The sequence below is a fragment of the Ranitomeya imitator genome, chromosome 3, assembly GCF_032444005.1.
Source record: "Ranitomeya imitator isolate aRanImi1 chromosome 3, aRanImi1.pri, whole genome shotgun sequence".
NCBI lineage: Eukaryota > Metazoa > Chordata > Amphibia > Anura > Dendrobatidae > Ranitomeya > Ranitomeya imitator.
This window is the reverse complement of record NC_091284.1, coordinates 844,870,223-844,882,329: the sequence shown is the minus strand read 5'-3', so window position 1 is coordinate 844,882,329 and position 12,107 is coordinate 844,870,223. Positions and strand designations below refer to the sequence as shown.

Sequence of the window (12,107 nt, the reverse complement as noted above, 5' to 3'; positions counted from 1 at the left end):
TCTGTTCCTCTTGCTCTGTAAACTGCACCCTGAAGCCATACACAACCTGTACCGGCGTCAAATCGGCCTTTATAAACGTTTGGTGATGACAGCAAGTAGTGGCTACTTGTTTGTGTTATTGTGGAGCTGGCAGTGACTGTAGCGGGGTATGTATATATATTTATTCCATGTGTCGGAATCAGATGTGTACACTACTGTTCAAAAGTTTAGGGTCACCTAGACAATTTTGTGTTTTCCATGAAAACTCATACTTTTATTAATCAAATGAGTTGCCAAATGAATTGAAAATCTAGTCCAGACATTGACAAGGTTAGAAAAAAAGATTTTTATTTGAAATGATTTTTTCCTTCAAACTTTGCTTTCGTCAAAGAATGCTCCCTTTCCAGCAATTCCAAGCGATAGCCTTCCTTATTCAAAATCCCTTTTACCTTGTACAAATCTCCCACTTTACCAGCACAAAAGCAACCCAGACATCACATTACCTCCACCATGCTTGACAGATGGCGTCACACTCTTCCAGCATCTTTTCAGTTGTTCTGCGTCTCACAAATGTTCTTCTGTGTGATCCAAACACCTCAAACTTGGATTCGTCTGTCCATAACACTTTTTTCCAATCTTCCTCTGTCCAATGTCTGTGTTCTTTTGCCCATATTAATCTTTTCCTTTTATTAGCCAGTCTCAGATAAGGCTTTTTCTTTGCCACTCTGCCCTGAAGGCCAGCATCCCGGAGTCGCCTCTTCACTGTAGACGTTGACACTGGCGTTTTGTACCATTTAATGAAGTTGCCCGTTGAGGACCTGTGAGGCGTCGATTTCTCAAACTACAGACTCTAATGTACTTGTCTTGTTGCTCAGTTGTGCAGTGCGGCCTTCCACTTCTCTACTCCGGTTAGAGCCTGTTTGTGCTCTGCTCTGAAGGGAGTAGTACACACCGATGTAGGAAATCTTCAGTTTCTTGGCAATTTCTCGCATGGAATAGCCTTCATTTCTGAGAAAAAGAATAGACTGTCGAGATTCACATGAAAGTGCTTTTTTTCTGGCCATTTTGAGAGTTTAATGGAACCAACAAATGTAATGCTCCAGATTCTCAACTAGCTCAAAGGAAGGTCAGGTTTATAGGTGCTCTAATCAGCCAAACTGTTTTCAGCTGTGCTAACATACTTGTACAATGGTTTTCAAGGGTATTCTAACCATCCATTAGCCTTCTTACACAGTTAGCAAACACAAAGTACCATAAGAGCACTGGAGTGATGGTTGTTGGAAATGGGCCTCGATACACCTATGAAGATATTGCATTATAAACCAGACGTTTGCAGCTAGAATAGTCATTTACCACATTAACAATGTATAGAGTGTATTTCTGAATCATTTAATGTTAGCTTCATTGGAAAAAATGGCTTTTCTTTCAAAAATAAGGAAATTTCTAAGGGACCATAAACTTTTGAACAGTAGTGTATATTTCTCTTACCCCCATGACGGCACCACGGAGAGAGGGATCCGCCCTCAGGAACAGGAAACCCACAGGTCAAAAAGGCGGGATCTCTCCTCCACCTCAGTTCGGTTTCCTGTCCCTAACGGGGAACCCACAGCTTACCTATCGTCGTGGAATACCGGGAACCATCAGGCCGAATTCAGGCAGCGGGGGGGCCCTGCCGCGGTCACGGATGGACGTCTTCCCTGAAGGCACAGTCTGGGGTCGGCAGGCCCTGTGTGTATGTGCAGGGAAGAGGCAGTGAAGAGGACCCAGTCTGCCTCTTCTCTTCTGCAGCAGCCGGTAATAGGTAGCGGCGGCTACCTGATTTGACACCGCCGGTCTAGGGCTCTTGGGAGGTGGTGGTGGCGGTCACAGACAGGAAGCACTGGCACAGTGAGAGCAACGGCTGCTGCTGTGATCCTTCCGACCCTCCTAGGAGCCGGCAGCCAGTAGAGCACGCGCGGAGTCTCGCTGAAGTTACTGCGCAGGCGCAAGGGTTCATTTCCGGGTCGGCGCAAGGTACCTCTGGGAAACCCGGATGTTGCCTTGCACCGCATGCTGAGGATAAGAACGGCAGAGAAACCTGGCGCCGCTGCTTAGCGTTTTTCACAATGAGTGGAAAAGAGCAGCCGGTAGAGGAATCTCTACAATCCCCACCAAAGGAACGCCCGCAGCAGCACCATCACAGGAGGATAACCCTATGCAACGCTACAGCTCAGGATCCCAATGCAGCAGAGGCTCCAGTGGATCCGGGAAAAACTCAACGGTTCAAATGGAGGAGGCATCCCCAAGACAGAACCGATATCTCCCCCACATTAGGAGGGTAAGTGACCTCCGTGAATGTATATATTCTAAATAGGGGTTTATTGTATTTCTTAGGGAAAGAAATGCACAGCGAAATCCAAACCTAATAAAATCCCAAGTAGAAGATGCGCTGAAAAGCGTAAAAAAAAGTAAACACAAAGTGTGCCCACTCTGCTCAGCAGATTTACCCGTTACATGGGTTAAAAAGCTCTGTGCACTATGCATAGAGAACACCATAAATGAAGAAACCCCAAGATTTGCATCTAATCTTAAAGAGGAAACAAACCCAGACATAAATCCCCGTATTACAGTTCCAGTGAAGAAGATGGTGTCCATTATAGCTCGGATAGCTCTACGTCCTCCTCATCATCCTCTGCATCCTCAGAAAGCGGCCGCAACTGTCTTCCTATTGAGGAAACAGATGCTTTAGTTAAAATGGTTAGAACAACCATGGGGCTGGCGGACACTCTCCCTAAAAAAAAACGCACAAGATCTGATGTTTAGCAGTCTAGAACAAAGGAAGCGTAGGGCATTCCCGTTAAACGAAAGAGTACAGGCCCTAATAAAAAAAGGAGTGGAAGAGGCCAGATAAAAAAGTCCTGCTAACCCCTAAGAGAAAGCACCCATTTGATCACCCAGCCAGTGCTTCCTGGGGAAAAGCACCAAAATTAGATGTCGCTATTGCGAAGGCCTCTAAAATAAATTTCACTACCCCTTTGAGGATATGGGCACCCTCAATGACCCTATGGATAAGAGAGCCGATGTCTTCTTAAAAGGCTCCTGGGAAGCTGCTGGCGGGGGATTAAAACCTGGAATAGCTGCCACATGCACGGCTAGAGCGTTAATGGTATGGCTGGATCACCTGGAAACCCAATTAAGAAATAAGACACCAAGAGAGTCTATATTGGACTCTGTGCCAGTAATGAGGGGAGCTGCGGCATATTTAGCAGACGCCTCCGTAGACTTGGTGAGGCCGACAGCAAGATCAGCTTCATTTTCAAACGCAGCCTGAAGAGCAATATGGTTGAAGTGCTGGCCAGGTGACTTACAAACCAAGGCAAAACTATGCCCCATACGATGTGAGGTGGAATTTTTATTCGGGCCTACCCTGGATGATATTCTCGAAAAAGCAGTAGACAAGAAAAATGATAATTACTTACCGGTAATTTGATTTTCCAGATCCATGACGGCACCTAACGTGAGAGATGGTCCCATCCCCCCAGGAACAGGAAACCTGCATAGGAGATAAAAGATGTGGGCGGCGTCTCTCTCCTCAGTTTGTTGACAAAGTATGTAAGGTAACCGCTTTATTAGTTCAGGTTTAATGAAAATAACATTTATCTCCATAGCCGTCACTAGGTATAGTTATATTTCCCCATCAGCTCTTTATCATCTGTATATATATTCTTATCTTGTACTATATATACACGTTCTATATACATGTATGACATATATATATATATATTTTTTTTTTTTTGTGCAACACAACCATCACCAAGATAGGGCGGGAATTAATACGGTGCCGTCATGGACCTTGAAAATCAAATTACCGGTAAGTAATCATTTTTTCCCTTCCCCATGACGGCACCTAATGTGAGAGGAGAAAATAGAATAAGACTCCTAGGGTGGGACAATAGCCAATAAGACTTTCCTCCCAAAAGCAAGACTTGAAAGCCCCAAGCTTAACCTATAGTGGCAAAAGAAGGTAGAGGGTGAAGACCATACTGCCGCATTACAAATTTGCTCTATCGACGCATTTGCCCTCTCCGCCCAGAATGTGGCAATAGCTCTTGTGGAGTGTGCCGTCACCCCTAGTGGAGGGCACTGCCCTGCAGATGAGTAAGAGTGCAATAGCCATGCGGAACCAGCGTGCAATAGTAGATTTCGTGGCTTTCTTACCCCTGTTTGCTCCCTGAAAGGAAACAATAAAAGGGCTGAAGACTGTCGCCATGATTTTGTCATTTCCAGGTATTGGATTAGGCAACGTCTGACATCAAGGCAATGAAAGGTTTGTTCTCCCTGGGATTTTGGATTGGAACAAAATGAGGGTAAAACAATCTCCTGGTCCCTGTGGAATTTTGAATTGACCTTTGGTAAGAAGGCCGGGTCAGTTTTGATTATTACTCTATCCTCCAGAATTGTAGTGTATGGAGGATCAATAGAGAGAGCCTGGATCTCACTAATGCGTAGAGCCGACGTCAGGGCAATCAGGAGAACCGTTTTTAGGGTTAGAGTTTTTTCTGTAATGGAGTTAAGAGGCTCAAAAGGAGGAGAAGTTAAAGCCTGGAGGACTAAATTTAGATCCCAGGGAGCAACCTTTGGCCGAGGTTTAAATGGTCTGGCTGTGAAGGAGGCTCGGATGAACCTGTACACCCAGGGGTGAGCAGCCGATTTTTTTATCAAATAAGGCGCCAAGTGCCGAAACTTGCACCTTTAGGGTGCTGGTAGATAACCCCCGTTCCAGACCTTTTTGGAGGAACTTTAAGACTTCCCTTATTGGGACTTTCTGAGTGGTGGTTGATAGGCGTCGCCCTGAGAACTCTACAAATTTTCCCCAGATTTTTTGGTATTTATTGGATGTAATTTTTTTCCTGCTGGATAGCAGAGTAGACACTAATGGAGCTGAGAAACCCTTTCCTAGTAGAAGCCCCCTCTCAAGTTCCAGGCAGTGAGATGTAGACTGTGTACTTGAGGATGGAACACTGGACCCTGATGTAGTAGATTCGGCACCTCTGGTAGGATTCATGGGTCCGATATGGACATACGCCTGAGCCAGGTTCCCCTCCGTTCCCATCACGTAAGGGTACTGACAGACAACAGGGTGGTAGTGGCATATTTGAATCACCAGGGGGGGGGGGGGGGGGGGGAATGAGCTCCCAATCTCTGATGAAAGTGACGAAATCCATTCTGTTACAAGTAGAAACCAACCTGTCTTCTCTGACGGCCCTTCATATCAAAGGGACAGAGAATCAGGCTGCAGATTTTTTTAAGCAGAACACAGGTGAATCAGGGGGAATGGGAATTAAACCAAGAAATATTCAATCACATAGTGGATTGTTGGGGGGCCCCAGATATAGACCTGTTCGCAAACAGTCAAAACCAGAAAACAGGCATTCTGTTCAATAGATCCACGGGGGAATCCAGTCACCCTAGACGCCTTTCTAATTCCTTGGAATTTCCAACTAGCTTATGCCTTTTCCCCGATAGCTCTGGTTCCATTAGTTCTAAACAAGATCCGGGAGGACAGAGCAAGAGTGATCATGATAGCCCCATTTTGGCCAAAAAGAACGTGGTTTCCATGGCTGCGCCTCATGTCTGTAACAGAGCCTTGGGTCCTCCCAGATATCCTAAATCTTCTGCGTGAGGTGCCAATAAATCATCCACAAGTAAAAAACTTGCATATGACAGCCTGGAATTTGAGAAGGGAGCTTTTAGCCGGGAAGGGGTTTTCTCCAAATCTAGTTTCAACTCTGTTGGCCAGTAGGTAACCGGTAACTACGAGAGCATATGGCAAAGTCTGGAAAAGATTCCTCTAGTTCAGGGGTCAGTTTATCAGGGGAGATCCCAATTCAGGAAGTACTGGAATTCCTCCAAAAAGGGTTAGAGCAAGGCTTGGCAACAAGCACTCTCAAGTTCAAATTGCAGCATTAGGTGCCCTTTATAACTATGACTTGGCGGGGAACCGCTGGATAAAAAGGTTTATTAAAGCTTCAACTAGATCCAGACCTGTCATATATAACACTTCTCCCTGGGATCTGAACCTAGTTCTTTCTGCACTAACTAAAGCGCCTTTCGAACCCTTATCGTAGGCTTCCTTAAAAATAGTTTCCCTGAAAACCTCTCTACTAGTAGCGCTAACCTCAGCCCGCAGAATCAGTGACTTACAGGCTCTATCAGCCTACCCACCTTTAACCCAGATAATAGAGGACAGAGTAGTCCTAAGGACTGACCCATCTTACCTTCCTAAAGTGGCATCACGATTTCATAGATCCCAAGAGATATCTTTACCATCCTTTTACCCAAATCCCAAAAATGAAAAGGACTCTGCACACACTAGATGTGAAGAGATGTCTGACCTATTATGTATCAGTCACGAGGGAGTGTAGGAAAGGGAGGGCTCTGTTTGTTTCCAGGGGCCAAATAAAGGACACAAAGCATCAAAAGCCACGTTGGCAAGATGGGTAAGGGACGCCATCGCCTTGTCATATACCTCAGCTGTTCCAGACACAATTAAGGCTCATTCAACCAGATCGGTGGCAACCTCTTGGGCAGAGCGGGCGGGAGCGAATATCTATTGACCAGATATGTAGAGCAGCCACTTGGTCTTCTCCCTCTACATTCCTTAAGCACTACCAACTGGACCTGTCTTCCTCTTCAGACTTAACCTTCGGTAGACGAGTTCTACAGACAGTAATCCCACCCTAAATACACATTCTATGAAAATCTCTCCGTGGTGCCGTCATGGGGGTAAGAGAATATCGTAGTTACTCACCGATAACGGTATTTCTCTGACCCCATGACGACACCCGTATATTCCCTCCCTTCACATATGGGTGTGCACATGTTTAGTCACGCGGTGTCGCCAAAAAAAAAAAAGATATATATATGATGATTTGAAAGTTTTTGTGTGTGTAAATAACCATTTAAGCTACAGCTGAAGTCCTGTTAAGGCTCTGTAAACCAAACTGAGGTGGAGGAGAGGTCCCGCCTTTTTGACCTGTGGGTTTCCTGTCCCGGAGGGCGGATCCCTCTCTCCGTGGTGCTGTCATGGGATCAGAGAAATACCGTTATCGGTGAGTAACTACGATAATCGTCCGCTCACTGCCGAGTGCCCCAATACCCGGCCTAGTAGTGGATCAGCCACGGCCTCGTCCATCACTCATCAGTTAGTTGTGTGACTGTCTTGGTGACTGGAGGTGGCAGAGGACTGTTCCATGACAAGTTGGTGGCAGCGGTGGGATCTGTGTGACCCTTGCGGTTATTGTTCACACAGTTGTGCAGACATGTTTGGGCTTCTTGAACTCGCAAGGAGGTTCGAAAAGGAGCAGATGGCGGCTCAGAAGCCGATCACTATTCAGCCAATCAACAGAAATAAAGGGAAACTAGAGCCGGCATTTTCTTTGCAGGATACACTTAGCGGTTCACTGTCATCTAAAGACTTTGTACACATTCCTGGCAGGCGGGAAGGACAACCTGCCACTTATGAACAGTTGTGATCCACTACTCCCATCATCCAGCTGTGCAATATGACATTGTACGAGAGCCTTGGTCTCCGGGAGACAGGAGGAAGACCACGCCCGGAGCTTGTAGAATATTTATTAGGCCATCACAAGGTGCACAAGGTTAATTTATATATAAAAATACATTTCTCCGCTCCTGCAGATGGGCAGGAGGAGGTGGAGGCTGGAGAGGCTGCGCACACAGGCCTCCCCCCTGCAGGTTATCATACAGGTTATGGTGAGAGGCGGTGAGATATATACACGTATACATGGCAGAGCAGACGTTATACACTGCTGTAGAGCAAAGAAGAGAGGGCTCTGTAATACACTGCCCAAGGCACACAGTAAAGCCCGGCTCCTGGGGCAGGACACGTAGAGCAGTGGCAGCACTTTATGTAACATACAGTAAAGCCTGTGCACAGCGGTTCTTGTCCCCCTGTCCTACAAATAACAGGGACGGCTCCTCACACTGTCCGGAGAGAAGCGCTCCTGTCACTCACCCTGCGGCTGTCATCAGTCTGGAGCCGACCGCCGCTGAGGCCGAATATGGAGGCCCAGGGTGGACCCCACACTGAGGACAACTGAGGGAACACTGAAGACACCCCCGACACCTTGCGGATCAACCGTCTGATCGGAGAAAGGGTCACATATAAACACACTCGGCCCCGGACCGTACTGGAGGGCCACATAAGACCTCTGAAAATAAAGCCTTTAGTACATGAAGATTTGGAAGACTCTGCCGTCTGACCCGAGAAGATGCTACAGAGACGGCTGTAATGTACCGCGCTGACAGACGCACATGAGGCCAGATGGGACATGTCACAGTGGCCTGCAGATCTCACGTGCGTGTCTGAATACTGGCATAGGACCACGACTGAGCATCACTGGCAGGGAATGGGGGGGAAAGAGTCCATGGGGCAATCTTCATGGGTGAAGTCTCCTGTGACAGATCATGTGGACCGTGCCACAACCATACACAGCGGTCACCATAGGATCCCACAAGGCACTTGTTGATGAGCAGGGACAGGTGATGCGCTGAGCATGGGTAGGACATGCTACTCGGGGGGTGTCCGCTGCAACACGGGTCCGCTGTGGTGGTTTTGCATAGTCAGGAAGGGTCGAGGCATCGATGGAGCGGTTACTTGTCTTGCATCTTCTCCAGGATTGGCACAATCATGTCAAACTTGGGTCTTTTGGCCGGATCCTCATTCATACAGATCTTCATGAGCTTGCAGATATGTGGAGAGATCCCTGGAGGAATGGTGGGCCGTAGACCCTCCAGAGAGACCTACAACATAAGAGTACATAGATGGTGAGAAGACCCTCCCCATATACAACCCAATGAGATGAGATTTGGTGAATGGACAGCCGGAGACCCCACAGAGAGCTATGACATACAAATATGGAGGGATCTCTCCACCGCCTGGATTAGACAGACATAGTGTCGTTCTCGCAGAGGTTGGGGTGACCTACCTTCATCCCAATCTCCATGTTTGACAGATCTGCGAAAGGCACCTCCCGAGTCACCAGCTCCCACAGCAGAACAGCAAAGCTCCACATGTCAGCCGAGCGGCGGTTGATGTCCTCCGGCCGTTTCTGGAGGGCTGGAAACATCAGAGATGAGATTAGCAATGGGAACAATGATCACAGGTAAATAAATTCCCATTACTCATCCAGGAGGCAGCCAGGGTCTCCATCGCTCCGGGACCTGTTCTATATTTGCAGACACCAAGACCAGAAATGGTCCCATTGGGAAATGACGCAGACAGGACGGACCCTTCTCAGTGCCCCCTGCCGAAGTCAGTGACTGATCACATGACAAGGGGGGACACACAAAGAATAAACCTGATGGTGGTGCCTGGTCACACGACGTGGCAGGACAGGAGGGCGGACAACACCTGGAAGATGTTCCTCCTCACTGGTGCAAACAAAGGCAATGAGAACAGGACAGGGTGATGGCGGAAACCACACAGTGAGGAGCAGGACAAGTTACCTTCAGGGGCAATCCACGCTGGGCAGTACATACGTCCTGGACACTGGAAGGAAAGCTTCACATCCGCCATGCTTATGCGAGCCGTCATATCTTCATCAATCTGTGTAGGACACAAAATGGAGAAAAATAAAGACTGTCCCAGGAGCCATGGATGGGCACTGACCAGGAGGAGAGGCACTGCCGCCGAGGAGCCACAACCCCCCATCCCCAATGGGGAGAGGCACTGCCGCAGAGGAGCCACAACCACCCCCACGGGGAGAGGCACTGTTGCCAAGGAGCCACAACCACCCACTCATAGCTCTGGGAAGAAGAATCGACGTTGAGGAGCCAGAACCACCCCCTCAAACTTCTGGGGAAAGGCACTGTTGCCAAGGAGCCACAACTGCCCCCTCATTCCTCCGGGGAGAGGCACTGCCGCAGAGGAGCATCCCCCAGCAGAGGCACTGCCGCCGACGAGCCACAACCTCCATCCAGGGAGAGGCACTGCCGCCAAGGAGCCACAAGCCCCCATTCACCCGGGCAGAGACACTGCTGCCGAGGATCCACAATCCCCCCCTGGGAAGGGGCACTGCTGCTGAGGAGCCAAAAAAAAAAAACATATCACCCTGTGGAGAGGCACTGCTGCCAAGGAGACAACATGGCTGTCTGTGCATCCCAATCCACCTTAGTCTCCTGGGACCTGCGAGAGTATGTGGACATTGGTGATCCCTGTGATCACACGATCTCTGCAGGTCTGTATGTAGTTTCAAGTCTTGACAGTAACACAAGACAAAATGGAGTCTATCTGCTGACTACCAAGCGCCTGGCACTCACCATAACACTGCGACTGTTCAAATAATGGCGAGGAATAAGCGGCTCCAATGTGTGGAGGAAGGCCATGCCACGAGCGATGTCCAGGGCAAACTTCACCGCCTGGCACTGATCCACAACCAGATCTGTGTTGAGAGCATGAGACCATGAGGAAAACTACAGGACCGTGGCCTGCTGCCAACCCCTCGCCACTGCCCAGAGATCACATTACATCCCTCCACTGCTCAGCGATCACCCTATATTCCCCCACCTGCCCCAAAGTAAGCATCTGCCCAGAGATCACATTACATACACCTCCTCTGCCCAGAGATCACACTTCATTCCCCCACCTGCCCCATAATAAGCATCTGCCCAGAGATCACATTACATCCCTCCACTGCTCAGCGATCACCCTATATTCCCCCACCTGCCCCAAAGTAAGCATCTGCCCAGAGATCACATTACATACACCTCCTCTGCCCAGAGATCACATTACATAGACCTCCTCTGCCCAGAGATCACACTTCATTCCCCCACCTGCCCCATAATAAGCATCTGCCCAGAGATCACATTACATCCCTCCACTGCTCAGCGATCACCCTATATTCCCCCACCTGCCCCAAAGTAAGCATCTGCCCAGAGATCACATTACATACACCTCCTCTGCCCAGAGATCACACTTCATTCCCCCACCTGCCCCATAATAAGCATCTGCCCAGAGATCACATTACATACACCTTTTCTGCCCAGAGATCACACTACATCTGCCCCCGGTGCCCAGAGATCACATTACATTCCCCCACCTGCCCCATAATAAGCATCTGCCAAAGATCACATTACATCCACCTCCGCTGCCCAGAGATCACATTACATTCCCCTCCGCTGCTCAGTGATCACCCAACATTCCCCCACCTGCCCCATAATAAGCATCTGCCCAGAGATCACACTACATCCCACCCTGCTGCCACATAACCACATACCCAGAAATCACACTACATCCCTCCCTGCTGCCCAGAGATCACATTACATCCGCCTCCGCTCCTCAGAGATCACATTACATCCACCTCCGCTGCCCAGAGATCACATTACATCCCTCCCTGCTGCCCACAGATCACACTATATCCCTCCCTGCTGCCACATAACAACCACATGCCCAGAAATCACATTACATCCACCCCCTGCTGCCCAGGGAACACATTACATCCGTCTCCAATGCCAAGAGATCACCTTACATGCCCCCAATGCGAGGAGATCACATTACACACCCCCTACTGCCCCATAATAACTATCTGCCAAGAGATCACACTAGATACCCTCTTGCTGCCCAGAGGTCACATTACATCCCCCCCGATGGCCAGAGATCACACTATATCTCTCAGGGTGCCCCATAATTAGCATCTGCCCAGAGATCACATTACATCTGCCGCCTGCTGCCCAGAAAACCCATTACATCCACCCCCGATGCCCAGAGATCACATTACATCCACCCCCGATGCCCAGAGATCACATTACATCCACCCCCGATGCCCAGAGATCACATTACATCCACCCCCGATGCCCAGAGATCACATTACATCCACCCCCGATGCCCAGAGATCACATTACATCCACCCCCGATGCCCAGAGATCACATTACATCCACCCCCGATGCTCAGAAATCACATTACATGCCCCCACTGCCAGGAGACCACATTACATGCCCCCACTGCCAGGAGACCACATTACACCCCCTACTGCCCCATAACCATCTGACTAGAGAACACAGTACAGCCGGCCCCACTGCCCAGAGATCATACTACATTCCCCTGCTGCGCATAAACATCTGCTGA

The 12,107-nt window shown here is 48.9% G+C and overlaps 1 protein-coding gene across 2 annotated transcripts in view; it reads right to left on the bottom strand.

Moving 5' to 3' along the window:
- Positions 1–7,577: 7,577 nt before the first annotated feature.
- Positions 7,578–12,107, bottom strand: part of ILK (integrin linked kinase) — a 46,641-nt gene continuing 42,111 nt past the window's right edge. For both annotated transcript variants that reach the window (XM_069759621.1, XM_069759622.1), the window contains exons 10-13: positions 10,303–10,424; positions 9,490–9,589; positions 8,970–9,100; positions 7,578–8,784 (exon numbers count right to left, since the gene is read on the bottom strand). In XM_069759621.1, the coding sequence (XP_069615722.1) occupies positions 8,635–8,784; positions 8,970–9,100; positions 9,490–9,589; positions 10,303–10,424 (503 nt within the window). In that variant the 3' untranslated portion in view covers positions 7,578–8,634. The remainder of the gene's footprint in view (positions 8,785–8,969; positions 9,101–9,489; positions 9,590–10,302; positions 10,425–12,107) is intronic.